The sequence below is a fragment of the Ranitomeya variabilis genome, chromosome 4 (assembly GCF_051348905.1).
Source record: "Ranitomeya variabilis isolate aRanVar5 chromosome 4, aRanVar5.hap1, whole genome shotgun sequence".
NCBI lineage: Eukaryota > Metazoa > Chordata > Amphibia > Anura > Dendrobatidae > Ranitomeya > Ranitomeya variabilis.
In genome coordinates, this window is record NC_135235.1 from 107,951,574 (window position 1) to 107,979,214 (window position 27,641).

Here is a 27,641-nt window from a genome sequence, read left to right on the forward strand (position 1 = left end):
TAACAAGGTCCATCTTCCATGTGAGCTGTTCCCTTTAATTATCGCTACATTTCACCCACTTTTCTCTTGCTGATCATTATACACTGTCGAAATACCTAAAAAGTTAAAGAGCTCTTACTCAATAGATTAGGAAGTGTAAACCTATTTGCCAAAATCTAGTCTCCAAACAAGATAATGTGCGCACTTCCCATTGAAGGCTAAAAGACTTCTCCAATAAACCAAGGGAGGATACCATTGCATAACAGATATTATGTGCTCTTCCTTCTTTTTCTTGAATGCATTTTCACATGTACTAGTCACCAGTTTGCTCGATTCCAGGTTGTTGTTGTTTTTTTTTAATGTTTGGGTATTTTACAAGCTGCAAAATGAATTTCACATCTATGAGATAAATGCACAAAATGAGTCAGATAACTTCAGTATAACAGTATACTGTGTTACTGCCATATCTCACTGCAGCACGAAAGATGCAAAGTTCGATTTTCTGCTTCCCCATGGGATTTGCATACCCACCGGATTCTCATTCTGAAGTTTGCACATTTTATGAGAACAAAGGTCTCTGTGTTGGATGTTGCATATGGAAGTCCATATACTGGTTAAAGAAATACTCCTATCAAAGTTTGCATCCTCTTGATACATTGCAGTCATCATATTATATAGCACTGTGTACTTACAATTGCTCATTTTGCCTCTCTACCCAGTTAATTCTTCTCTTTTCCATTATGTCTATGACATCAAGAACAGAGTAGCTGAATTCTTCTAAGCTCCATGTAGAAACAGGAAGTCTCTTTTCCCTGTATGAGTCATCATCAGGACTACAATCCTAAAGTACTGCAGGAGTTGAAGAGGAGGATGTCTCATGCAAAGAAAATAATAATAATAATAATAATAATAATCTTTATTTATATAGCGCCAACATATTCCGCAGCGCTTTACGTTTAACAGTTTCAAACACAACAGTCATGGGTGACAATGTTAACAATACAGTAATAAAGCAAAATAAGACAAAATAAGACGACCCTGCTCGTGAGAGCTTACAATCTACAATGAGGTGGTGAGATACAAAGCACAGGTGTGTATTTACAATGATAGTCCAGCCATCTTCAGGGAGTGGGGGGTAGATGGAGATAGTGAATGAGCTACACACACACACAAACATAAAATGAGTTTGATTAGGGAACGTGATAGGCCGCTCTGAACAAATGAGTTTTGAGCGAGCGAGAAAAGAAACTTCCTGAATCTACATAGAGCTAAGAAGGATTCAGCTAGTCTGTTTGTAATCAGGAATGGCAAAATGAACAATAGTAATTGGAGCGGCCCCCAAACGCAGGACAGCGGGGTACTCGGATCCGGGTCTCTCTCTCAGTTCTAGGAATGTCACGGTGGCCTGACCCGGTCCGTGGCCCTGCTAAGGGGCGCCCAATAAAAGGAGTAGGTGATGGTGTAGGTTGCAGTAAATGATGAGGACACAGGGTTGCAGTCTCTTTACCGCTTTACTGAAGGCTTCGGCATCCGCAATCCAGAGTACTGCTAACAGGGCTGGCTGAGACCGGCCGGTCCGAAGGCACATCCAGAGTTCCCTTTGCAGGTGGAAATCAGTTGCCTACCTACTAGCGCCTGGGTGTTGTAGTACTTCCCTGCTGAGCACCACGGGATAGTCCTCACAACTGTCGTGTATGTTTCTGTTCTTTCTCTCCGTCCCCCAGATGATATGGATAGGACGCACCCGTATGACGGGGTAGGCCTGGAGTTATTTTATAGGGACCCTAGTGACGCCCCTCTCCCACGGTTGCCTCCGTTGTCTTCATTAGGTGTAAAAGGTGAGACAGCCAACCTTAAGTTAACTGCCCTGCTGTAGTTCAAAGTAATACGTAGAGTCTATTACTTCCTCAGCGTTCCGGCTGACGGCTACGCGCCTCAGAAGGATGTTGCCGATCTCGGGGCACGATTCCTTCTGGTTCTATCGCCTTTGTGCTGTGATCCCGTTTCTCACTTCCCCACAATATACTTCGCTTCGTGTCCTTTCTTAGGAGACTGCTGCTATATCGTACTGGCACGGCTCCATAACGATCTGTCTATGTTAGGCCACTGTCAGGATCCCACCCCTGACAGGTCCTCTCTGGAACTCTTCCCAACTGCTTTCTTCCCGACTTCCTATCCAACCCCCAGTTTTACCCATGTGTCAGGAGTGGCCTAGTGGATGGGACCTTTTGCTCACCCTGGTGGCCGGAGTGTGAAGTGTAATGTGTGACTGTGATACCTGGCAAGGTGAACTCTTTTAGTGCAATCAGACGTACCATCACTCCCCCTGGTGGAAGAGCGACGTTACTGCAACGACCAGACTCTGGGGCGCTGCACTAGTATACAGTGCTATATAATATGATGACTTTAATATAATAAGAGGATAAAAATGTTGATGGGAGGAGGAGTGCTTCATTAAGTGACAAAATATATAGCTGACATTTCCCAATGGTTGTTTTCCGGCACTGTGCCATCTTCTGATGCGCACTGGGTAAAATTACTTTTGATATACTCTGCATCCTTGGTGGGTTTTTTATTACTATACCTCTGTACTTATTGAGATGGTATTCCCCTATATTAGACAATTGTATTTCCACTTAGGGTGACTATTTACCATGTTTGCATCCATTCCCCATTTGTTATTATCAGGGCCGGCGTCAGCACCCGGCGCACCCGGGCAAGTGCCGGGGCCCTGGCGACACAGGGGGGCCCACTCACGCTGTCATAGATGCATGGCACAAGCATCTTCTCACTCATCACTCAGCCAGGCAGGCAGGCACATAGGGGTTAAGAGAACGTAGCCAGCCGTGACTGTTTGTGGGCGGAGAGAGCACGTTCTCCTGCTCTGCTCTCCGCCCCTGGCTGGCTACAGTGAGTGCGTGTGTGCCCCGCTCCGCAGCCCTCCGCAGCCGTCCTGTGTACCCCCACCCTGCCTGTGTGCCTGCCAGGCTCTGCAGCCGTCCTGTGTACCCCCACCCTGCCTTTGTGCCTGCCAGGCTCCGCAGCCGTCCTGTGTGCCCACACCCTGCCTGTGTGCCTGCCAGGCTCTGCAGCCGTCCTGTGTACCCCCACCCTGCCTGTGTGCCTGCCAGGCTCCGCAGCCGTCCTGTGTACCCCACTCTGCCTGTGTGCCCCGCTCCGCAGCCGTCCTGTGTACCCCCACCCTGCCTGTGTGCCCCGCTCTGCAGCCGTCCTGTGTACCCCACTCTGCCTGTGTGCCCCGCTCCGCAGCCGTCCTGTGTACCCCCACCCTGCCTGTGTGCCCCGCTCTGCAGCCGTCCTGTGTACCCCACTCTGCCTGTGTGCCCCGCTCCACAGCCGTCCTGTGTACCCCCACCCTGCCTGTGTGCCCTGCTCTGCATCCGTCCTGTACCCTCACCCTGCCTGTGTGCTCTGCTCTGCAGCCGTCCTGTGTACCCCAGTGCCCCCATAATAGAGTAGCACCCCCATAATAGAGTAGCACATAACTGAACCCCATGAGACATAAGACACATTCATCTACACACGGCAATACAGAGCGAGCGGCTCCTGCGTGCTGAACTTATCAGGCAGATTCCGGAGGAGCTCCTACCGGCGCCTGAGTGACTCTGAGTGCAATGGTATCCCTGTATTCTGGGGTTCTGGGTGAGCTGGGCAGCTGCAGGTTGCAGCTGAGATGCTGAAGTACTGTATATACACTGTACAGTACCACTCCTCCTGTATATATGCACTGCACAGCACCTCTCCTGTATATATACACTGTACAGCACCTTTCCTCCTGTATATATACACTGCACAGCACCTCTCCTGTATATATACACTGCACAGCACCTCTCCCCCTGTATATATACACTGCACAGTACCACTTCTCCTGTCCTGTATATACACTGCACAGTACCACTCCTCCTCTCCTGTATATATACACTGCACAGTACCACTCCTCCTGTCCTGTATATATACACTGCACAGTACCACTCCTCCTCTCCTGTATATATACACTGCACAGTACCACTCCTCCTGTCCTGTATATACACTGCACAGTGCCACTCCTCCTGTTCTGTATATATCACTGCACAGTACCACTTCTCCTGTCCTGTATATATACACACTGCACAGTACCACTCCTCCAGTCCTGTATATACACTGCACAGTACCACTCCTCCTGTCCTGTATATACACTGCACAGTGCCACTCCTCCTGTTCTGTATATATCACTGCACAGTACCACTTCTCCTGTCCTGTATATACACTGCACAGTACCACTCCTCCTCTCCTGTATATATACACTGCACAGTACCACTCCTCCTCTCCTGTATATATACACTGCACAGTACCACTCCTCCTGTCCTGTATATATACACTGCACAGTACCACTCCTCCTCTCCTGTATATATACACTGCACAGTACCACTCCTCCTGTCCTGTATATACACTGCACAGTGCCACTCCTCCTGTTCTATATATATCACTGCACAGTACCACTTCTCCTGTCCTGTATATATACACACTGCACAGTACCACTCCTCCAGTCCTGTATATACACTGCACAGTGCCACTCCTCCTGTTCTGTATATATCACTGCACAGTACCACTTCTCCTGTCCTGTATATATACACACTGCACAGTACCACTCCTCCAGTCCTGTATATACACTGCACAGTGCCACTCCTCCTGTTCTGTATATATCACTGCACAGTACCACTTCTCCTGTCCTGTATATACACTGCACAGTACCACTCCTCCTCTCCTGTATATATACACTGCACAGTACCACTCCTCCTGTCCTGTATATACACTGCACAGTACCACTCCTCCTGTATATATACACTGCACAGTACCACTCCTCTTGTCCTGTATATACACTGCACAGTACCACTCCTCCTGTCCTGTATATATACACACTGCACAGTACCACTCCTCCAGTCCTGTATATACACTGCACAGTACCACTCCTCCTGTATATATACACTGCACAGTACCACTCATCCTGTCCTGTATATATACACTGCAGAATTTACAATAGCTGTCAGTCATGTAAGAAGTGAAATCTGGCATTGTACTATACATTTCTCTGCCGTATCTGTGCATCATAAATCGAGGTATGTGTTAAAGGTGGGGGCCCACTGAGACTCTTTCGCCCGGGGCCCTCAAAAACCTGGAGCCGGCCCTGGTTATTATGCAGTACCATCTACTGGCTAATTGTTATTCATGTTTTATTTTTGTATTATCCCATAAAACTCACATTTTAATTGAGGGTACATAGTCACTATGGTTTAAATTCATCAATTACATCTATTATTATTTTTCTCTTTTTACTCGAACCGATTGCTAATATTGGCTTACTCACAGTAGATATATTAGAAGTAGTAATACCCCCAAATTCTCTGACTCACAGTGTTGTAATGGTTGGTTAAATCTTTATTGCCTTTATTAATAATATTATAGTTAATACATTTCTGAAGATGTGTCGTTAAACGAGAGATTTGGGAGAATTTTTCCCCCATGCAAGGCAATACTCAGAATACTAAGGTTTGTATAATTATGCATGTATGTACACTGTACTAATTAATGGTTGGAGTGAGGTTAAATAAAGCAGGAAGGATACATGGCATAAGACTCCTAGTCCTCTAGTGATAATCTCCTGCTGATAAAACACTGATTCTATTGAATACACAGCCCAGTAAGCACATATCACTGGAATGGGGCTTTCAGCCCTTACATTTAGTTACTCTCAGATTACATAGCAAAAACTTGCTGACAGATTCCCTTTAGTTACTTTGAATAATCAACGTCATGATGGTGTATGGAGACAGAACAATGGTATTAACGAATGTTCCTTACCATACAGTTTTTGTTGGCCCGTGTGAATGGGCCAGATATATCGATGCTCGCCAATGGGCTGGAATCAGCTAAAGTAAATGAGCCTTAGGCTACTTTCACACATCCGTCCCGCGCCGTCACGCATAATCCGACGGCGGGATGGATTGCTGGATCTGGCGCAATTAGTGTAAAAACTGATTGCTCAGGATCAGCTTTTCTTCCGGATCCGGGATAAAGATATGATGTAAAAAAATAATAAAACAAAAATAAAAAATCATGATATTCTCACTTTCCGGCGGCCCCGGCAGCCTTCCTGCTCCTCGCGATGGTCGCGATGCTCCCGGTCCCAGTAATGCATCACGGCAATGACCTGTGATGACATAGTGGTTTTGCGAGACTGCACGTCATCTGGGGTCATTGCCGCGATGCATTACTGGGACAGGGAGCATCGCGACCATCGCGAGGAGCAGGAAGGCTGCGGGGGACGCCGGAGGGTGAGAATATCACGATTTTTTAATTTTTTAAATTACTTTTTACATTATATCTTTTTACTATTGATGCTGCATAGGCAGCATCAATAGTAAAAAGAGAGAGAGAGAACAGGGCATGCACAGTTTGGAGGCCGGACTCCGGCGCCGGATATCGTCATGTGGCGCCATTGTCCGAAAAGCCGGATGGCGCCATCAGGTTTATCGCCGCAACAAAAAAACGTTCCTCTGGACGTTTTCTCCGACCGGCGAACAGGCAATTTTTTCCGGATCTGGCAAAAAAAGGATGAAATGTTGGGACATCAGGCACAATCCGGCGCTAATACAACTCTATGAGAAAAAAACGGATCCGGTTTTTTGAACATTCACCGGATTGTGGCTGATGCAAAAAACCTGATGTGTGAAAGTAGCCTTAGGCCACGTGCGCAGGTTGAGTATTTGGTGAGTTTTTACCTCAATATCTGTAAGCCAAAACCAGGAGTGGGTGATAAATACAGAAGAGGTGATGTGCTTCTGTAAGGTGGCCAGGGTGGTAGCGTTCCCACACCCATGTCCCTACTGCTGCATGTGCAGCAGTACACTCACATTCACTGTCAGATTCCCCAGCTGCTGTCACTCCGGCTCCTGATCCACGAGCTCCACAGACCACTTGAGAGACAATGTCCTTTTTCAATAGATTGACTTTACTAAGCAGTAGGGTATCCATCATACATGCAACATAAACTACACAGAGTGGCATTTCCTCAGCTTTCCGTTTCTCTTTCTTCTTCTGGCAATCCCTGCCTTGTTTTGGTACAATCTCTGTCCCACTCCTGGACAATCTCTGTCCCGCTTCAGAATAATCTCTGTTCCGTCCATGCTTCAGACCCACCAGCTTCCTACCATTCCTTGGTCTGGCTTCAATAGGAAAAGGTGCCAGGCTCGTCATCTTAAGTTCACCTGCAACGGTCATAGACCCCGAATCCTCTTCGGGTTGGTCTCTGTTCTAGCTGGTGACCGCCGCATGTTCCTCAGCCTGTGGCCCCTTCCTGCCATAGCAGCTTTATCCCCACAGCTGGCAGACTGTCCTTTCTCACTGTTCATTGCTGCATCCTGTCTGCACTGAGCCCCAACCAGGAAGTGCCCTCCTATATCTCACTGCTCTGTGCTGCACTGCTCTGTAACTCCTCCCAACAGGAAAACCCCTGTGCTAACTAAACCTAAGCTACTAATCCTACTCCCTATCTTTAATGTGCCCCCTCTATTCTAATCCCCCTATTGCCCTATGCTATCTTCTTTTCTATCCCTACTTCTACACATACCAAATGCATCACAATACAGTGCATAAACAATACAACAACATTACACTACCATCAATGAACGACAAGGTGCTGCACATACTCCTGAGAACAGTGTTCAAAGAAGGGGAGGCACGTGACGACCCCCTAGTCATCCCCTTACATTTCTATTATACTTTTCCTCTGATTGTCCCACTCCTGGTTTTGGCTTACAAATGCTGAGGTAAAAAACTCATCAAATACTCAATATGTGCACATGGCCTAAAGGTTTATTCAAACATGTCCGAGTTAAAATCCCGATAACACACTTATCAATGTAATACAATAGGGCCGCTCGGATGACAGTCGTTACATGCACTCTTCCTATATCTTCCGTATTTCAGATGAGACTTGCCTATACAAGCCTATGGGTATGTAAAAAGAAAATCAGATCCTTAAAATTATATTTTTACAGATACAATGCCTTCAATAACATAGGAAACTGTATTTGATAATGTACATTTTAAACTGTTGATTTATGAATACTGATAGCACAGGGATATTACACGAATGTGAAAAAAATAGACACCTGGATGGCACATGAATAGATGAGTTTTCTGGATGAAAATCAATTTTTTTTATACGCTCATCTCCACCCAGCTTTAGCAGTAATAACTCAATAAAAAGAAAATTGAAGTTCTTTTCACTCTAAACCAATGGCTCCCAAAACTCCAGTCCTCCTGGCCCCAACAGATCATGTTTTCAGGATTTCCTTAGTATTTCACCGTTTCTGATGTCTTAATAATTCTATCACCTGTGCAATACTGAGGAAATCCAGAAAACATGATCTGTCAGGGGCTCTGATGACTGAAGTTTGGGAAAAACTGCTCTAAACACTGACTGAAAAGCATTGATAACATGAGATGACACAAAACAAAACAATTAAGCAATAAATGGTATTATATATGGACTAGCTATTGAACCCGTTCTACGCCCGGGTGGTGAGCATTTATATTGGTATATGGTCTCCATCCTGGTATGTGCTGCTCCCATCCTGTCATGTGCTGCTCCATCCTGCGCCCCCATCCTGTCATGTGCTGCTCCACCGTGTCATGTGCTGCTCCATCCTGCATCCCCATCCTGTCATGTGCTGCTCCACCGTGTCATGTGCTGCTCCATCCTGCGCCCCCATCCTGTCATGTGCTGCTCCACCGTGTCATGTGCTGCTCCATCCTGCATCCCCATCCTGTTATGTGCTCCCATCCTGCGCCCCCATCCTATCACGTGCTGCTCCATCCTGCGCCCCCATCAGTGCGGGCGGCTGTGGTGAGTGCGGGCGGCTGTGCTGAGTGCGGGCGGCTGTGCTGAGTGCGGGCAACTGTGCTGAGTGCGGGCAACTGTGCTGAGTGCGGGCGGCTGTATGTGGCTGTGCTGAGTGCGGGCGGCTGTATGTGGCGCGGCTGTGCGTGGCTGTGCTGCGTGCGGGCGGCTGTGGGTGGCTGTGCGTGGCTGGGCTGGGTGCGGCGGCTGTGGACGGCTGTGCTGGGTGCGGTGGCTGTGCTGGGTGCAGCGGCTGTGCGTGGCTGTGCGTGGCTGTGCGTGGCTGTGCTGGGTGCGGCGGCTGTGCTCGGTGTGGCGGCTGTGCGTGGCTGTGCTGGGTGCGGTGGCTGTGGTGGGTGCGGCGGCTGTGGGTGGCTGTGCTGGGTGCGGCGGCTGTGGACGGCTGTGCTGGGTGCGGTGGCTGTGCGTGGCTGTAGGCGGCTGTGCGTGGCTGTGGGCGGCTGTGCGTGGCTGTGCTGGGTGCGGCGGCTGTGCTGGGTGCAGCGGCTGTGCGTGGCTGTGCGTGGCTGTGCTGGGTGCGGCGGCTGTGCATGGCTGTGGGCGGCTGTGCGTGGCTGTGCTGGGTGCGGCGGCTGTGCTCGGTGCAGCGGCTGTGCTGGGTGCGGCGGCTGTGCGTGGCTGTGCTGGGTGCGGTGGCTGTGGTGGGTGCGGCGGCTGTGGTGGGTGCGGCGGCTGTGGTGGGTGCGGCGGCTGTGGGTAGCTGTGCTGGGTGCGGCGGCTGTGGACGGCTGTGCTGGGTGCGGTGGCTGTAGTGGGTGCGGCGGCTGTGGGTGGCTGTGCTGGGTGTGGCGGCTGTGCTGGGTGCGGTGGCTGTGCTGGGTGCGGTGGCTGTGGTGGGTGCGGCGGCTGTGGTGGGTGCAGCGGCTGTGGGTAGCTGTGCTGGGTGCGGCGGCTGTGGACGGCTGTGCTGGGTGCGGTGGCTGTAGTGGGTGCGGCGGCTATGGGTGGCTGTACTGGGTGTGGCGGCTGTGCTGGGTGCGGTGGCTGTGCTGGGTGCAGCGGCTGTGCGTGGCTGTAGGCGGCTGTGCGTGGCTGTGGGCGGCTGTGCGTGGCTGTGCTGGGTGCGGCGGCTGTGCGTGGCTGTGCTGGGTGCGGTGGCTGTGGTGGGTGCGGCGGCTGTGGGTGGCTGTGCTGGGTGCGGCGGCTGTGGACGGCTGTGCTCGGTGCGGCGGCTGTGCGTGGCTGTGCTGGGTGCGGTGGCTGTGCTGGGTGCGGTGGCTGTGGTGGGTGCTGCGGCTGTGGGTGGCTGTGCTGGGTGCGGCGGCTGTGGACGGCTGTGCTGGGTGCGGTGGCTGTGCGTGGCTGTAGGCGGCTGTGCGTGGCTGTGGGCGGCTGTGCGTGGCTGTGCTGGGTGCGGCGGCTGTGCTGGGTGCGGCGGCTGTGCTGGGTGCGGCGGCTGTGCGTGGCTGTGCTGGGTGCGGTGGCTGTGCTGGGTGCGGTGGCTGTGGTGGGTGCGGCGGCTGTGGTGGGTGCCGCGGCTGTGGTGGGTGCCGCGGCTGTGGGTGGCTGTGCTGGGTGCGGCGGCTGTGCTGGGTGCGGTGGCTGTGGTGGGTGCGGCGGCTGTGGGTGGGTGTGCTGGGTGCGGCTTGCTGTGGACGGCTGTGCTGGGTGCGGTGGCTGTGCGTGGCTGTGCTGGGTGCGGTGGCTGTGCTGGGTGCGGTGGCTGTGGTGGGTGCGGTGGCTGTGGGTGGGTGTGCTGGGTGCGGCGGCTGTGGACGGCTGTGCTCGGTGCGGCGGCTGTGCGTGGCTGTGCTGGGTGCGGTGGCTGTGCTGGGTGCGGTGGCTGTGGTGGGTGCGGCGGCTGTGGGTGGGTGTGCTGGGTGCGGCGGCTGTGGACGGCTGTGCTGGGTGCGGCGGCTGTGCGTGGCTGTGCTGGGTGCGGTGGCTGTGCTGGGTGCGGTGGCTGTGGTGGGTGCGGCGGCTGTGGTGGGTGCCGCGGCTGTGGTGGGTGCCGCGGCTGTGGGTGGCTGTGCTGGGTGCGGCGGCTGTGGACGGCTGTGCTGGGTGCGGTGGCTGTGCGTGGCTGTGCTGGGTGCGGTGGCTGTGGTGGGTGCAGCGCCTGTGCGTGGCTGTGCGTGGCTGTGCGTGGCTGTGCTGGGTGCGGCGGCTGTGCGTGGCTGTGGGCGGCTGTGCGTGGCTGTGCTGGGTGCGGCGGCTGTGCATGGCTGTGGGCGGCTGTGCATGGCTGTGCTGGCTGCGGCGGCTGTGCTCGGTGCAGCGGCTGTGCTGGGTGCGGCAGCTGTGCGTGGCTGTGCTGGGTGCGGTGGCTGTGCTGGGTGCGGTGGCTGTGGTGGGTGCGGCGGCTGTGGTGGGTGCGGCGGCTGTGGTGGGTGCAGCGGCTGTGGGTGGCTGTGCTGGGTGCGGCGGCTGTGGACGGCTGTGCTGGGTGCGGTGGCTGTGTGCGGCTGTGCTGGGTGCGGTGGCTGTGGTGGGTGCGGCGGCTGTGGGTGGCTGTGCTGGGTGCGGCGGCTGTGCTGGGTGCGGTGGCTGTGCTGGGTGCAGCGGCTGTGCGTGGCTGTAGGCGGCTGTGCGTGGCTGTGGGCGGCTGTGCGTGGCTGTGCTGGGTGCGGCGGCTGTGCGTGGCTGTGCTGGGTGCGGTGGCTGTGGTGGGTGCGGCGGCTGTGGGTGGCTGTGCTGGGTGTGGCGGCTGTGGACGGCTGTGCTCGGTGCGGCGGCTGTGCGTGGCTGTGCTGGGTGCGGTGGCTGTGCTGGGTGCGGTGGCTGTGGTGGGTGCGGCGGCTGTGGGTGGGTGTGCTGGGTGCGGCGGCTGTGGACGGCTGTGCTGGGTGCGGTGGCTGTGCGTGGCTGTAGGCGGCTGTGCGTGGCTGTGGGCGGCTGTGCGTGGCTGTGCTGGGTGCGGCGGCTGTGCTCGGTGCGGCGGCTGTGCTGGGTGCGGCGGCTGTGCGTGGCTGTGCTGGGTGCGGTGGCTGTGCTGGGTGCGGTGGCTGTGGTGGGTGTGGCAGCTGTGGTGGGTGCGGCGGCTGTGGTGGGTGCGGCGGCTGTGGGTGGCTGTGCTGGGTGCGGCGGCTGTGGACGGCTGTGCTGGGTGCGGTGGCTGTGCGTGGCTGTGCTGGGTGCGGTGGCTGTGGTGGGTGCAGCGGCTGTGGGTGGCTGTGCTGGGTGCGGCGGCTGTGCTGGGTGCGGTGGCTGTGCTGGGTGCAGCGGCTGTGCGTAGCTGTGGGCGGCTGTGCGTGGCTGTGCTGGGTGCGGCGGCTGTGCATCGCTGTGGGCGGCTGTGCATGGCTGTGCTGGCTGCGGCGGCTGTGCTCGGTGCAGCGGCTGTGCTGGGTGCGGCAGCTGTGCGTGGCTGTGCTGGGTGCGGTGGCTGTGCTGGGTGCGGTGGATGTGGTGGGTGCGGCGGCTGTGGTGGGTGCGGCGGCTGTGGGTGGCTGTGCTGGGTGCGGCGGCTGTGGATGGCTGTGCTGGGTGCGGTGGCTGTGTGCGGCTGTGCTGGGTGCGGTGGCTGTGGTGGGTGCGGCGGCTGTGGGTGGCTGTGCGTGGCTGTAGGCGGCTGTGCGTGGCTGTGGGCGGCTGTGCGTGGCTGTGCTGGGTGCGGCGGCTGTGCGTGGCTGTGCTGGGTGCGGTGGCTGTGGTGGGTGCGGCGGCTGTGGGTGGCTGTGCTGGGTGCGGCGGCTGTGGACGGCTGTGCTCGGTGCGGCGGCTGTGCGTGGCTGTGCTGGGTGCGGTGGCTGTGCTGGGTGCGGTGGCTGTGGTGGGTGCGGCGGCTGTGGGTGGGTGTGCTGGGTGCGGCGGCTGTGGACGGCTGTGCTGGGTGCGGTGGCTGTGCGTGGCTGTAGGCGGCTGTGCGTGGCTGTGGGTGGCTGTGCGTGGCTGTGCTGGGTGCGGCGGCTGTGCTCGGTGCGGCGGCTGTGCTGGGTGCGGCGGCTGTGCGTGGCTGTGCTGGGTGCGGTGGCTGTGCTGGGTGCGGTGGCTGTGGTGGGTGTGGCAGCTGTGGTGGGTGCGGCGGCTGTGGTGGGTGCGGCGGCTGTGGGTGGCTGTGCTGGGTGCGGCGGCTGTGGACGGCTGTGCTGGGTGCGGTGGCTGTGGGTGGCTGTGCTGGGTGCGGCGGCTGTGCTGGGTGCGGTGGCTGTGCTGGGTGCAGCGGCTGTGCGTAGCTGTGGGCGGCTGTGCGTGGCTGTGCTGGGTGCGGCGGCTGTGCATCGCTGTGGGCGGCTGTGCATGGCTGTGCTGGCTGCGGCGGCTGTGCTCGGTGCAGCGGCTGTGCTGGGTGCGGCAGCTGTGCGTGGCTGTGCTGGGTGCGGTGGCTGTGCTGGGTGCGGTGGATGTGGTGGGTGCGGCGGCTATGGTGGGTGCGGCGGCTGTGGTGGGTGCAGCGGCTGTGGGTGGCTGTGCTGGGTGCGGCGGCTGTGGACGGCTGTGCTGGGTGCGGTGTCTGTGTGTGGCTGTGCTGGGTGCGGTGGCTGTGGTGGGTGCGGCAGCTGTGGGTGGCTGTGCTGGGTGCGGCGGCTGTGCTGGGTGCGGTGGCTGTGCTGGGTGCAGCAGCTGTGCGTGGCTGTAGATGGCTGTGCGTGGCTGTGGGCGGCTGTGCGTGGCTGTGCTGGGTGCGGCGGCTGTGCGTGGCTGTGCTGGGTGCGGTGGCTGTGGTGGGTGCGGCGGCTGTGGGTGGCTGTGCTGGGTGCGGCTGCTGTGGACGGCTGTGCTGGGTGCGGTGGCTGTGCTGGGTGCGTCGGCTGTGTACGGCTGTGCTGGGTGTGGCAGCTGTCGCCACCTGATTCATTTCCGCCGCCATTTTCTTGGTCCTGCTCCCGGAATCGGCGCCTGCGCAGTCCGCGCTTTCCGGCGCCATTTTCTTGAAGACACACTGCAATGTGTCTTCAAGAAAATGGCGCCGGAAAGCGCGGACTGCGCAGGCGCCGATTCCGGGAGCAGGACCAAGAAAATGGCGGCGGAAATGAATCAGGTGGTGTAAGTAACAAATAGCTGTGGCATGAAGTGCCACAGCCTCATGGCACAGCAATTTGTTACTTGCGCTACCTCATTCATTTCCGCCGCCATTTTCTGTGTCCTCCTGGTGCCGGAATCGGCGCCTGCGCAGTCCGCGCTTTCCGGCGCCATTTTCTTGAAGACACACTGCAATGTGTCTTCAATAAAATGGCGCCGGAAAGCGCGGACTGCGCAGGCGCCGATTCCGGGAGCAGGGGGACATTCATGGCCCGGAATCGCGTCGGTGGAACGGGACAGGTAAGTATACTCACCCTCCGCCTCCTGGCTCGTCCCTGCTTCTCCGTTGGAGATCGCGGTGTGCGTTCAGCGCTTACGCATACCGCGATCTCCTGGGAGCGTCGCTCTGTGGGGTCCAGACTGCGCCGGCGCTTGCGCAGTCTATAAAGGCTTCGGACAGAGTGACGCTCCCAGCGTTATATTATAGATATGTATTCTATCACAGAAGATTTATCAAAAGCTGGAGAACAGAGAAGATGAACTATTGCCTATTGAAGACTTTTTTATTTCTAAAAATTGCTTCTCAGACCTGGAATCTGATTGTTATTGGCTACTCAGTTCTAATAAATCTCCCCCTAAATGCTATAATGTGCACCTCATTTTATGTTTCAGCTTCTGATACCACACGTAAGATTCACTATAGCAATCAACACGAAGGCACGGGAGCAGCTCATTTGTGAATGTGGCCTCTTCGATAAGGTTTGATTCATATGCATTTTATTCTACAGCTTTTGTTATTTGCTATTGATGTAGAAAAATCTTATATACTATTACTATGGGTTTTGTACTACTAGCAGTACACGTTTTTCTGTATGTTTTTCCTATATAAGTTAAGGATATGGTGATATAGAAAAATGTAACATAGTATAAATTTAAAAACCCCAATAAGGCAACAACATACAGCAGGTGAAATAAGTATTGAACACGTCACCAGTTTTCTAAGTAAATATATTTCTAAAGGTACTATTGACATGAAATTCTCATCAGATGTCGGAAACACCCCATCCAATTTACAAAGGCAAAGAAATCAAACCATAGATGTCCATAAATTAAGCTATGTAAAATAATGAGAAATTACATAGGGGGCAAGTGTACTGAAATGTATTTAATACTTTGTACAAAAGCCTTTGTTGGTGATAACAGCTTCAAGATGCCTCGTGTATGGAGACACTAGTTGCATGCATTGCTCAGATGTCATTTTGGCCCAATCTTACACACTCTTAAAATCCTGAAGGTTCCGTGGGCTCCTTCCATGAATTCAGAGCTTTAGTTCCTTCCATACATTTTCTAATGGATTCAAGTTATGTGATTGCCTGGGAACATTCTAGCAGCTTTATTTTCTTTTTCTGAAACCAAATTAAATTACAATATATTTTATTTATTTATTTGACTCACTTATATAGCACCAATAAATCCACATCACTTTACAGACATTACTGGCACTCCCCATTGGGGCTCACAATCTAAATTCCCTATCAGTATGTCTCTGGAGTGTGAGAGGACACCAGAGTACCCCAAAGAAACCTACGCAAACACAGGAAGAACATGCAAACTCCTTGCAGATGTTGTCTTTTGTTGTCATTTGAACCCAGCACTGCAAATTTTCTAATACTTCATACAAAAGCCTTTGTTGTATGGAGAAACTAGTTACATGCATTGCTCACGTGTGATTTTGACCATTTGTTCCACACAAACACAATTCAAATCCTGAAGGTTTTGTGAGCTCCTTCTATAAAGTTTGAGCTTTAGGTCTTTCCATACATTTTGTATTGGATTTAGGTCAGCTGTTGGCTGGGATTTTTTATCTCTGAAACCAATAGTTTCCTTTTGTTATCCACACAACTCACTCATACACGGGTAATGGGAATAATAAAACCTACATCATAGAGAAGCCGCACCCACACCCTACTGGTCCCTATACACACAAGAAAAACAAAAACAAAGGAATATTCACAGTAGCAGTGCGACCTTGTGCTAATAAGTGAAAAAAATCGCATAAAAATAATAATCCTGCAACCAAAAAACTGGAAGTAAGTGAAAGTATATGGACAGTTGGAAATGCAATAAGGAAAAACAAAGAAAAGAAGGCCGACCATAATATCCATGCATGATGTGGTGAAAAATCAGTGGTGGTTTATTAAATTACATTACATCAGGTGACAATAACAGAAAGAAAATAAGGCAGCACACTGTAGCGCTGAAACATGCAAACATGAAACACGAAAATTGAACTGCATTACTGCACTAGAAATATGAAAAATGAGAGCGTTTAGCGCATAAAAATGGCCAATTTTATGTGTACCTGGTAGCCACTTTACGGCATCTCTCTTATACCAGGTCCTACGCTTTCCTTTCCTCGCTGAGAATAAACTCTCTGTGGAGGGGTAATGGACCTGGTGTAATTAAAACACCTGTGACTAGGAGGCGGAGTGCTCGGTCAGAAGGCTAAATAATACATCTGAAAAAACTGACCGTCACATCCAAACATAGACTAAGTGTGAACAGGTGCTGAACCTAGAGTCACCAACTCTTATATAGTCAAGCAAATAAGGCAACACACTGTAGCGCTAAAACATGCAAACATGAAACAGGAAAATTGAACTGCATTACTGCACTAGAAATATGAAAAATGAGAGCGTTTAGCGCATAAAAATGGCCAATTTTATGTGTACCTGGTAGCCACTTTACGGCATTCAGATGGAGACGTTTATTCTCAGCGAGGAAAGGAAAGCGTAGGACCTGGTATAAGAGAGATGCCGTAAAGTGGCTACCAGGTACACATAAAATTTGCCATTTTTATGCGCTAAACGCTCTCATTTTTCATATTTCTAGTGCAGTAATGCAGTTCAATTTTCGTGTTTCATGTTTGCATGTTTCAGCGCTACAGTGTGCTGCCTTATTTGCTTGACTATATAAGAGTTGGTGACTCTAGGTTCAGCACCTGTTCACACTTAGTCTATGTTTGGATGTGACGGTCAGTTTTTTCAAATGTAATAACAGAAAGAACACATCAATTTACACAAAAATGTAAAAAAAGGGCCGCACACCCAAACATTAGGATGACCGTAGCCAAGAGGGAGAGAAAGGACTAACTGTTCAGTGCCAATTACTGCAGCCTGCTTTTCTTCGTTTTTCCTATACAGACTAGAAAATGTGCCCAAAGAAGGAAAACCGAACTTGTGGTAAAAAAAAAAGTCAGAGCAAGAAAGTTTAAAGTAAAAAAACCTTTATCACCAGACAATGGTTATATGGGGGCACTCTAGAAGACGGGTGCCCACACAGTAGTAAGAACAACAATAGTAAGTACACACATGCAAATCCAAGGGTGCATGATAGGATATAACACCCCAAACCACACAGGACAAGAGTATATGACAAAAACAGAGGGGAAAAGGGGGACAGTTATAAAATTAAAATTCCGTCAATGAAATAAATAACCAAATCACAACCATACACAAGTAATAAACTTGGGCATAGACAAATGATACAAGATAAATGTTTGTCCAGAGACCATACATTGGATGACTGTGTTGAAAGGAATGTATACCAAGTCAGAAAGATCAAAAAAATAAGAAAAAATGAATACAAATACATTATATATGTAAGATAGTACTGTCAAGGTCCAAAAGGTGGAGATGTTTGGGAAAAAATAATAAGCAATCACAAGCTGCAAAGTGAACCCAATGCTAATTCCCAAAATGAATGAGACACTATTGATATAAGAACAATTGTAAGAAAAACGCTCATATTGGTAAGAGATAGTGTTACAAAAATATACAGTATACAGTGGGGCAAAAAAGTATTTAGTCAGTCAGCAATAGTGCAAGTTCCACCACTTAAAAAGATGAGAGGTGTCTGTAATTTACATCATAGGTAGACCTCAACTATGGGAGACAAACTGAGAAAAAAAAATCCAGAAAATCACATTGTCTGTTTTTTTATCATTTTATTTGCATATTATGGTGGAAAATAAGTATGTGGTCAGAAACAAACAATCAAGATTTCTGGCTCTCACAGACCTGTAACTTCTTCTTTAAGAGTCTCCTCTGTCCTCCACTCATTACCTGTAGTAATGGCACCTGTTTAAACTTGTTATCAGTATAAAAAGACACCTGTGCACACCCTCAAACAGTCTGACTCCAAACTCCACTATGGTGAAGACCAAAGAGCTGTCAAAGGACACCAGAAACAAAATTGTAGCCCTGCACCAGGCTGGGAAGACTGAATCTGCAATAGCCAACCAGCTTGGAGTGAAGAAATCAACAGTGGGAGCAATAATTAGAAAATGGAAGACATTCAAGACCACTGATAATCTCCCTCGATCTGGGGCTCCACGCAAAATCCCACCCCGTGGGGTCAGAATGATCACAAGAACGGTGAGCAAAAATCCCAGAACCACGCGGGGGGACCTAGTGAATGAACTGCAGAGAGCTGGGACCAATGTAACAAGGCCTACCATAAGTAACACACTACGCCACCATGGACTCAGATCCTGCAGTGCCAGACGTGTCCCACTGCTTAAGCCAGTACATGTCCGGGCCCGTCTGAAGTTTGCTAGAGAGCATTTGGATGATCCAGAGGAGTTTTGGGAGAATGTCCTATGGTCTGATGAAACCAAACTGGAACTGTTTGGTAGAAACACAACTTGTCGTGTTTGGAGGAAAAAGAATACTGAGTTGCATCCATCAAACACCATACCTACTGTAAAGCATGGTGGTGGAAACATCATGCTTTGGGGCTGTTTCTCTGCAAAGGGGCCAGGACGACTGATCCGGGTACATGAAAGAATGAATGGGGCCATGTATCGTGAGATTTTGAGTGCAAACCTCCTTCCATCAGCAAGGGCATTGAAGATGAAACGTGGCTGGGTCTTTCAACATGACAATGATCCAAAGCACACCGCCAGGGCAACGAAGGAGTGGCTTCGTATGAAGCATTTCAAGGTCCTGGAGTGGCCTAGCCAGTCTCCAGATCTCAACCCTATAGAAAAACTTTGGAGGAAGTTGAAAGTCCGTGTTGCCAAGCGAAAAGCCAAAAACATCACTGCTCTAGAGGAGATCTGCATGGAGGAATGGGCCAACATACCAACAACAGTGTGTGGCAGCCTTGTGAAGACTTACAGAAAACGTTTGACCTCTGTCATTGCCAACAAAGGATATATTACAAAGTATTGAGATGAAATTTTGTTTCTGACCAAATACTTATTTTCCACCATAATATGCAAATAAAATGATAAAAAAACAGACAATGTGATTTTCTGGATTTTTTTTTCTCAGTTTGTCTCCCATAGTTGAGGTCTACCTATGATGTAAATTACAGACGCCTCTCATCTTTTTAAGTGGTGGAACTTGCACTATTGCTGACTGACTAAATACTTTTTTGCCCCACTGTATATATAAAATGATGGTAAATTATATAAAGAAGAAAAGGGCAAACAATGTTATAAACAGTCTGATCAATAAAGCAGGATGCTACTGGATGTAAGATGTGTCAAAAACAAAAGTTATATAAACAGGATGAAACAGAACCAAAGTTCACCTATATAGGTGAATAGGCTCTGTTTAAGGAGTTGTGTTAATAGGGAACAACTTGGAAAAAAAAGATTGATGACCGGGTTACAAACATACATCATACACCTGTTAATGGACCTTAGGTGGCCAACATAGTAGAAAGCACATGAGGGTAATACCTGGTGGTCCTGGTGGTACCCGTCCTGGTGGTACCCGGCATGTGCTTCGGTAAAGACCTTCGTCATGGGAATGGTGTCATACCGGAACCGGGAGCATAAAAGGACGTCCGCAGCCAAACAGAGATGACCAGAATCATGGGACGCATCTACCGCATGGAGGAACACGGAAGTCAGACGGCTCCCACTTCATGTGGCCAGCAACTCCAGGACACATGGTGGACATGTGACTAGACGTCACAAAACACATGGCGATACAGGAGTCGGCACGAGAACTAGGACGCAGGCGGTGCATGCGCACAGGACCAGTCGTAACATATGGACAGAGGAGGTAAGTATATGGTAAATTAAGAGGAAGGCATAGTAAGAAACACAAATATCATCAAGGAATACAGCGAGTGTTGTGTGAAAAGTGTTAGCCCCTTTCTGATCTCCTATTCTTTTGCATGTTTGACCCACTTAAATGTTTCAGCTCACCAATCAAATGTAAATATTAGACAAAGATAACACAAGTAAACACAAAATGCAGTTTAAAAATGAAGATTGTTAGTATTAACCCCTTTCTGACATTAGACATACTATCCCGTCGAGGTGGGGTGGGCCCGTATGACCACCGACGGGATAGTACGTCTAACGCGATCAGCCGCGCTCACGGGGGGAGTGCGGCTGATCGCAGCTAGGTGTCAGCTGACTAACACAGCTGACATCCGGCACTATGTGCCAGGAGCTGTCACGGACCGCTCATGGCACATTAACCCCCCGGAACACTGCGATCAAACATGATTGCAGCGTTCCAGCGGTATAGGGAAGCATCGCGCAGGGAGGGGGCTCCCTGCGTGCTTCCCTGAGACCCTTGGAGCAACACAATGTGATCGTATTGCTCCGAGCGTCTCCTCCGTCCTCCTCCCTGCAGACCCGGATCCAAATTGGCCACAGGGCTCCTTCTGGGTCCTGCAGGGAGGTGGCTTGCAAGCGCCTGCTCAGAGCAGGCGCCAGCAAGCCACCTGCAGTGCCTGTCAGATCGCTGAAAAAGAAATTCACAAATTGCTGGTTTTTGTTCTTTCTGCCTAACAAAAATCGGAATAAAAAGCGATCAAAAAATTTCATGTGCCCGAAAATGATATCAATAAAAATGTCAACTCGTCCCACAAAAAAAAACCTCACATGACTCTGTGGACCAAAATATGGAAAAATGATAGCTCTCAGAATGTGGTAACGCAAAAAATATTTTTTGCAATAAAAAGTGTCTTTTAGTGTGTGACAGCTGCCAATCATAAAAATCCGCTATAAAAACCCGCTATAGTAAATCAAACCCCCCATTATCACCGCTTTAGTTAGGGAAAAATAATAAAATAAAAAAAGTATTTATTTCCATTTTCCCGTTAGGGTTAGGGTTGGGGCTAAAGTTAGGGTTGGGGCTAAAATTAGGGTTAGGATTGGGGCTAAAGTTAGGGTTGGGGCTAAAGTTAGGGTTGGGGCTAAAGTTACGGTTGGGGCTAGAGTTGGGGTTAGGGTTTGGATTACGTTTACGATTGAGTTAGGGGTGTGTCAGAGTAAGGGGTGTGGTTAGGGTTGGGATTAAGGTTAGGGGCGTGTTGGGGATAGGGGTGTGTTGGGGTTGGGATTAGGGTAACGGGTGTGTTCGGGTTAGGGCTATGGTTAGGGTTGGGATTAGGGTTAGGGGTGTGTTGGGGTTAGGGGTGTATTGGGGTAAGGGGTGTGGTTAGGATTGCAATTAGGTTTAGGGGTGTGTAGGGGTTAGGGTTGGAGTTAGAATTGGGAGGTTTCCACTGTTTAGGCACATCAGGGGCTCTGCAAACGCAACATGATGTCCGATCTCAATCCATACAATTCTGCGTTGAAAAAGTAAAATGGTGCTCCTTCCCTTCCGAGCTCTGCCGTGCGCCCAAACAGTGGTTTACTCCCACATATGGGGTATCAGCGTACTCAGGACAAATTGGACAATAACTATTGGGGTCCAATTTCTCCTGTTACCCATGGAAAAATACAAAACTGGGGGCTAAAAAAATCATTTTTGTGGAAAAAAAAGATATTTTATTTTCACGGCTCTGCGTTATAAACTTTAGTGAAACTCTTGGGGGTTCAAAGTGCTCTCCACACAACTAGATAAGTTCCTTGGGGGATCTAGTTTCCAAAATGGGGTCACTTGTGGGGGGATTCTACTGTTTGGGTACATCAGGGTTTCTGCAAATGCAACGTGACGGATAGAAGATATTTTATTTTCACGGCTCTGTGTTATAAACTTTAGTGAAACACTTGGGATTTCAAAGTTCTCACAACACATCTAGAAAGTTCCTTGGGGGGTCTAGGTTCCAATATGGGGTCACTTGTGGGGGTTTCTACTGTTTAGGTACATCAGGAGCTCTGTAAACGCAAAGTGACGCCCGCAGACCATTCCATCAAAGTCTGCATTCCAAAACGTCACTCCTTCCCTTCCGAGCTCTGCCATGCGCCCAAACAGTGGTTTACCCCCACATATGGGGTATCAGCGTACTCAGGACAAATTGTACAACAACTTTTTGGGTCCAATTTCTCCTGTTACCCTTGGTAAAATAAAACAAATTGGATCAGAAGTAAATTTTTTGTGAAAAAAAGCTATATGTTCATTTTTTATTAAACATTCCAAAAATTCTTGTGAAACACCTGAAGGGTGAATAAACTTCTTGAATGTGGTTTTGAGCACCTTGAGGGGTGCAGTTTTTAGAATGGTGTCACAATTGGGTATTTTCTATCATATAGACCCCTCAAAGTGACTTTAAATGTGATGTGGTCCCTAAAAAAAGATGGTGTTGTAAAAATGAGAAATTTCTGGTCAACTTTTAACCCTTATAACTCCCTAGCAAAAAAAAATGTTGGTTCCAAAATTGTGCTGATGTAAAGTAGACATATGGGAAATGTTACTTATTAAGTATTTTGTGTGACATATCTCTGTGATTTAAGGGCATGAAAATTCAAAGTTGGAAAAATTGCAAAATGTTCAAAATTTTCGCCAAATTTCCATTTTTTTCACAAATAAACTCAAGTAATGTCAAGGAAGTTTTACCACTAACATGAAGCACAATATGTCATGAGAAAACTGTGTCAGAATCACCGGGATCCGTTGAAGCGTTCCAGAGTTATAACCTCATAAAGGGACAGTGGTCAGAATTGTAAAAATTCATGCAAACCACCCTTGGGGGTGAAGGGGTTAAGGGAAAAAGAAATCCAAACCTATGTAGAGACCGCAGGTAAAGAAGGATGCAGGGACAAATAGGAGCCAGAAAGCAAATAGCGTTTTTAACTTTCTTTTTAACTTCCAACCAAAAAGATAACAAACGTTTTCCACGCAGGGAACTTATATACAAGAACACAATCTCGCAGTAAATCCCAATTATTATATGGCCGCCCTGAACTACACCCGTAGAACGCGGCAGCGCCTCACTAGTGACTCCCTACTAAGATAAAGTCAACAACGGTCACTTATCAGTGCTGGTTCAGCGATGTAGTCCTGACGGGGAGGCTCCGACAACGCCGTAGTCCTGATGGCGGAGGAAGGAGGTGTCTTCTGGCGACGGGCCCAGGCGTAGAGTCGAGTCCAGAATGTCTTTTGCGGTGCTGCGTTCCCTCCTGCAGGCGGACGTTGATCCGAGGTAACAGCCTCCCAGTCCAGAGAAGAGTCTTTTTGAGGAGGATTAGGAGAATAATCAGTATCAGTCACAGCTGAGACGAAACCATGCGAGTCTGTAGCACTCTCTGGCAAGGTGTTCTCAGGGAGCGCGGTAATACTGTCCCTGAGCTGGTCAGCACTACCCCTCTGCCTGGGGGGTCGCTGACGACGAATGCGTCTCTTTTTGGGGGCTCCAGTAATTGCCCGCAGTGTCTGTTGCACGTTTTCCCCCTGCTTCCTGCAAGTCTCACTGCGGCCTGCACACTCACAGCAACTGCGCTGCAGTTTCCTCTCCTCAGAGATTTCCCGCGCTTCTCTGCCCCTGCTTTCGCGCGTTTTGCTTTTTATCCTCTCCTCTCCCTGCGTCACTCTGCCTCCTGTCACATGAGCCTGGCTTCCCATGCACCCCTCAAATCCGTCCCCCGGAACCCCGACTCCCGGCAACAATGGTTCCACCCGTCTGCACAGCTCACCAGGTCCATGCGGGTCTATACGGCGAAGCACCCGATAGGGTGTTTTTTCCCAACGATGGTCTAACTTGTTTTGCGGTCTTTGCTCTCGAACGAGTACTCGATCACCTGGCCGGAACTCTGGGGGTTTTGCTGTAGGGGTGCTCCGATGCTCCACTTCCCGAATTCGAGTGTGTACCAGTCGGTGTAAGGTCTGCAGCCGATGCCGATGATCACGCACCCACGAAGCCATCCCTGTTCGGGGGCCTTCTTCCTCCGAAGACAGTTCCAGATCTGTCATGCCTTTTCCTGGGCGCCCAAAGACCACTTCATACGGGGTGCGTCCTGTGACTTGATGAACTCTATTGTTGTAGACCCACACTAGGTCAGACACGTACTCCGGCCAGCGGGCCTTCTGATCTTGTTCTAGCGCACGCAGCATTTGAAGCAAAGTCCGGTTAAACCGCTCACAAGCCCCATTTCCCTGGGGATGATACGGTGTGGTGCGTGACTTATCAATGCCGTAGAGGCGATGCAGCTCTTCCATGACCTTGCCCAAGAAACAGGCGCCTTGATCCGAATGTATTCGCCTCGGACAGCCGTAAACTTGAATAAAGTTCTTACAGATAGCGCTCGCCGCCGACTCAGCTGTCTGATCACGGGTAGGGATGACTACCGCGAATTTTGAAAAATGATCTACCATAACGAGGCAGTGTTCGTAGCCTTGATGCGCTGCTCCAATGGTAATGTAGTCTATCATTAATACTTCAAAAGGGGCAGACGTCGTGATGCTCTGCACAGGCGCCCTTTCCTCCGGTGACTTGGTTAGCTCACATTGTCGACATTGTCTACAGGCAGTTTGTACTTCCGCAAGCAGCCGAGGATGATAGAACCGAGTTTGCAGCCACTTAAACGTCCTCTTCACTCCGAAGTGTGCCCCGGACTCATGAGCTTCTTTAGCAACTGCGGCCACCACAGGCCCTGGTAAGACCATCTGCCAGGTCGGCTCAGAATCTGCCAGAGCCATGGTTAAGTGGCATAAGAGCCTGTCCTGAAGAGTTAGGCGCTCCCACTGCCGCAGAAGAAGGTTCAGATCTGACGGGAGAATTTGTCCAGGGGTTCTCACGGGCAATAGACCATTCGTTATCCACTGTCGCAATGGAGCTAGTTCCTGGTCTTCCTGTTGTAGCCGTATCCATTCGTCCCGACTCTGAACCAACAGTCCTGCAGCCGTTCCGTTCCCGGTCTGTTCCCGGCTCACAGCCGTCTGAGCAGCGCCCCCGATGGCGTAGGGGATTTCTTCTCCCTCCAGCTCCTCATCTCGGTTAGTTCTTGGGGGATTTTTCCGCAGACGAGATAATGCGTCAGCATGAACATTCTCCGCTCCTCGCTTGTAAAGGATACGGTATCTGTACTTGGCCATCCGGGCTACCCAGCGCTGTTCTAGGGCACCCAATTTCGCATTTTCCAGATGTGCCAATGGGTTGTTATCCGTGCGTATCAGCACCTCGGAACTGGCCAGGTACTCAGCGAACCGCTCCGTCATAGCCCACACCACGGCCAGCAGCTCCACCTTGAAAGAACTGTAATTGTCTGGGTTCAACTCAGAGTCATGAAGAGACCGACTCGCATAGGCGATCACTCTCTCCCGCCCATCCTGAACCTGAGACAACACAGCCCCCAATCCCTGAGAGCTGCCGTCGGTGTGTAGGATGAACGGTTGCGAAAAGTCCGCATAAGCCAACACCGGCGGCTCCATGAGAGCTGTCTTCAAGTCCCGGAACGCTGCTTCTTGTGGCTCTTGCCATTGTATCTTCTTTCCCCGTTCCTTGGGGGAGCTTCCTTTCAGCAGGACTTGTAGATTGTGAGAACGGCGAGCAAAATTCTTCACGAAGCGCCGGTAGTACCCAGCGAGGCCCAAGAACGCCCGTACATCTTTAGCGGTCTCCGGTGTGGGCCACTCCTGGATTGCAGCAATCTTCTCCTGCGATGGCCGGACTCCTTCGGCGGACACCACATGCCCCAGGTACTCGATCTGTTCCCGGAACAAGTGACACTTCTGGGGCTTCACCTTAAGCCCGTATTTCAGCAACCGGTCTAGTACCTGTTCCAGTCGGCACAGATGTTCCTCGAATGTTGGGGCGTAGATGATGATGTCATCCAGATAAATGAGAGTGGCCTCGAAATTCAAATCCCCCAGACACCGCTCCATTAATCGTTGGAAGGTGCCTGGAGCGTTGGCCAGCCCAAACGGCATTCGATTGAACTCAAATAGTCCCATGGGAAGGATGAACGCTGTCTTAGGACGATCTGCTTCTGTCATCGGGACCTGCCAGTATCCGCTGGCTAGGTCTAAGGTGGAAAAATATTTGGCCCGACCCAGCACGGAGAGAGACTCCTCGATACGGGGAAGTGGATAAGAGTCTCGGACGGTGCATGCATTTAGCTTACGATAGTCCACACAGAACCGGAGCGTGCCGTCCTTTTTCCGCACCAGCACGATCGGGGCAGCCCACGGGCTCTGACTCTCGCGGATCACTCCCTTTTGTAGCATCTGGCCTAACAACGTCTTTACTTCCTGGTACATCTGCGGGGGAATCTGTCTGTACCGCTCCCTGATGGGCACTGTATCTCCGGTCGGAATTCCATGTTCGATGGCCGTGGTACAGCCAAAATCATCTTCATGTTGCGCAAACACTTCAGCATAGTGTCCAAGGAGCCGCTGCACTCGCGAGACTTGTGATGGATCCAGACCCGGTAATTCTGCTCGCATATGTTCCAGAATAGTTTGACCTTTTCGTAACGCTATCAGCTCAGGATCCTGTGTAGACCGGACACTGACCATCCAGGGATCAGGGGAATCCACCTTTAACTGTAAAGTATCTGGAGGAGGCATCACTTCTAACGGTCGTAACACTTTGGCCATCTCACTTCGGACCCGTAGCACGACATCGTGTTCGTCCACATTCACACATCGCACTGGTACGGCTCCATTTTTAACAGTAGCCAGAGATCGGGCCACCAGCAGTCCTGTGGGCAAAGGGGACGTAAAGGTGGGCTCAACCTGCACTTGCACTCCTTCCAGAGGGATGCGAGCTCGGATGGGCAGGGATATAACAGTCTGTCCTGGGGGAAACGTCACTTCTGCTGTCGGGGAGGTGATTACTTTCCCTAGTATGTCTCCCTCCTGAAAGGTCTCTTGCACACGGACTTCCCTCACTAACTGTCTGAACACGGAGCCTTGAGGTGTACTGGTCCCCCACTGATTGAGTGTCTCTTGTGTGGTCTCCCCTAACAGCAAACTGCCAAAGTCCTTCAATACATTCATCCCCAAAGTCACGATATGTTGTGGGCTGGGATCCCCCCGTGTCAACACAACCCCCCGGCGGCCCAGGTCTTTCCCACATAAAGATATTTGCATCCAGGTGACCCCTTCCACTGGGATGGGCAGCTGATTGGCGGCCTGCAACCGGATTACGGGGCCCCATTGGGGTCTGACTGACACAGGGAAGTGTTTTCTAAAATAGGCCTCGGGCATAGTCGTGACTTGAGATCCGGTGTCCACCAGACAACGTACAGCCCGCCCTTCAAACTCTGCCCAAACCAGGGGGCAGCTGGCAACCAAATTTTCGGGACTTTCACCACCCATCCGCGGGGATTCTGACTCCGAGCGTCGTCCCCTTAGCTCGGAGTCCTCTAGTTTAACGCCCGCCGTGACGAGGCCCTCCCTCTCCGGGGGCACTCCCGTGCAAAATGTCCTGCCTCCCCGCAACCATAGCAAGCACCGGAGACCGGATAATATCCTGAACGAGCGCCACGAGCTGGACTCCCAGACCCTTGCCCCCGGGGTAGCTCCCTTGGGCTTCGCGCATTTTTTTTTACTTCGGCCAGTTCGTCTCGGATTTGTTTGAGCTCCTGCCGCATCTCCTGAACCCACGACGGCTCACCCCCTCCTGGTGCAGCGGTCTGGATAAC

General features: G+C 51.0%; 1 protein-coding gene across 1 annotated transcript in view; it reads left to right on the forward strand.

Annotated features, from left to right (window-relative positions):
- The window catches only part of ALOX5 (arachidonate 5-lipoxygenase), a 153,554-nt gene that overhangs the window by 95,146 nt on the left and 30,767 nt on the right, over positions 1-27,641 (forward strand). The window contains exon 9 of the mRNA XM_077259082.1: positions 14,477-14,563. Coding sequence (XP_077115197.1) covers positions 14,477-14,563 — 87 coding nt within the window. The remainder of the gene's footprint in view (positions 1-14,476; positions 14,564-27,641) is intronic.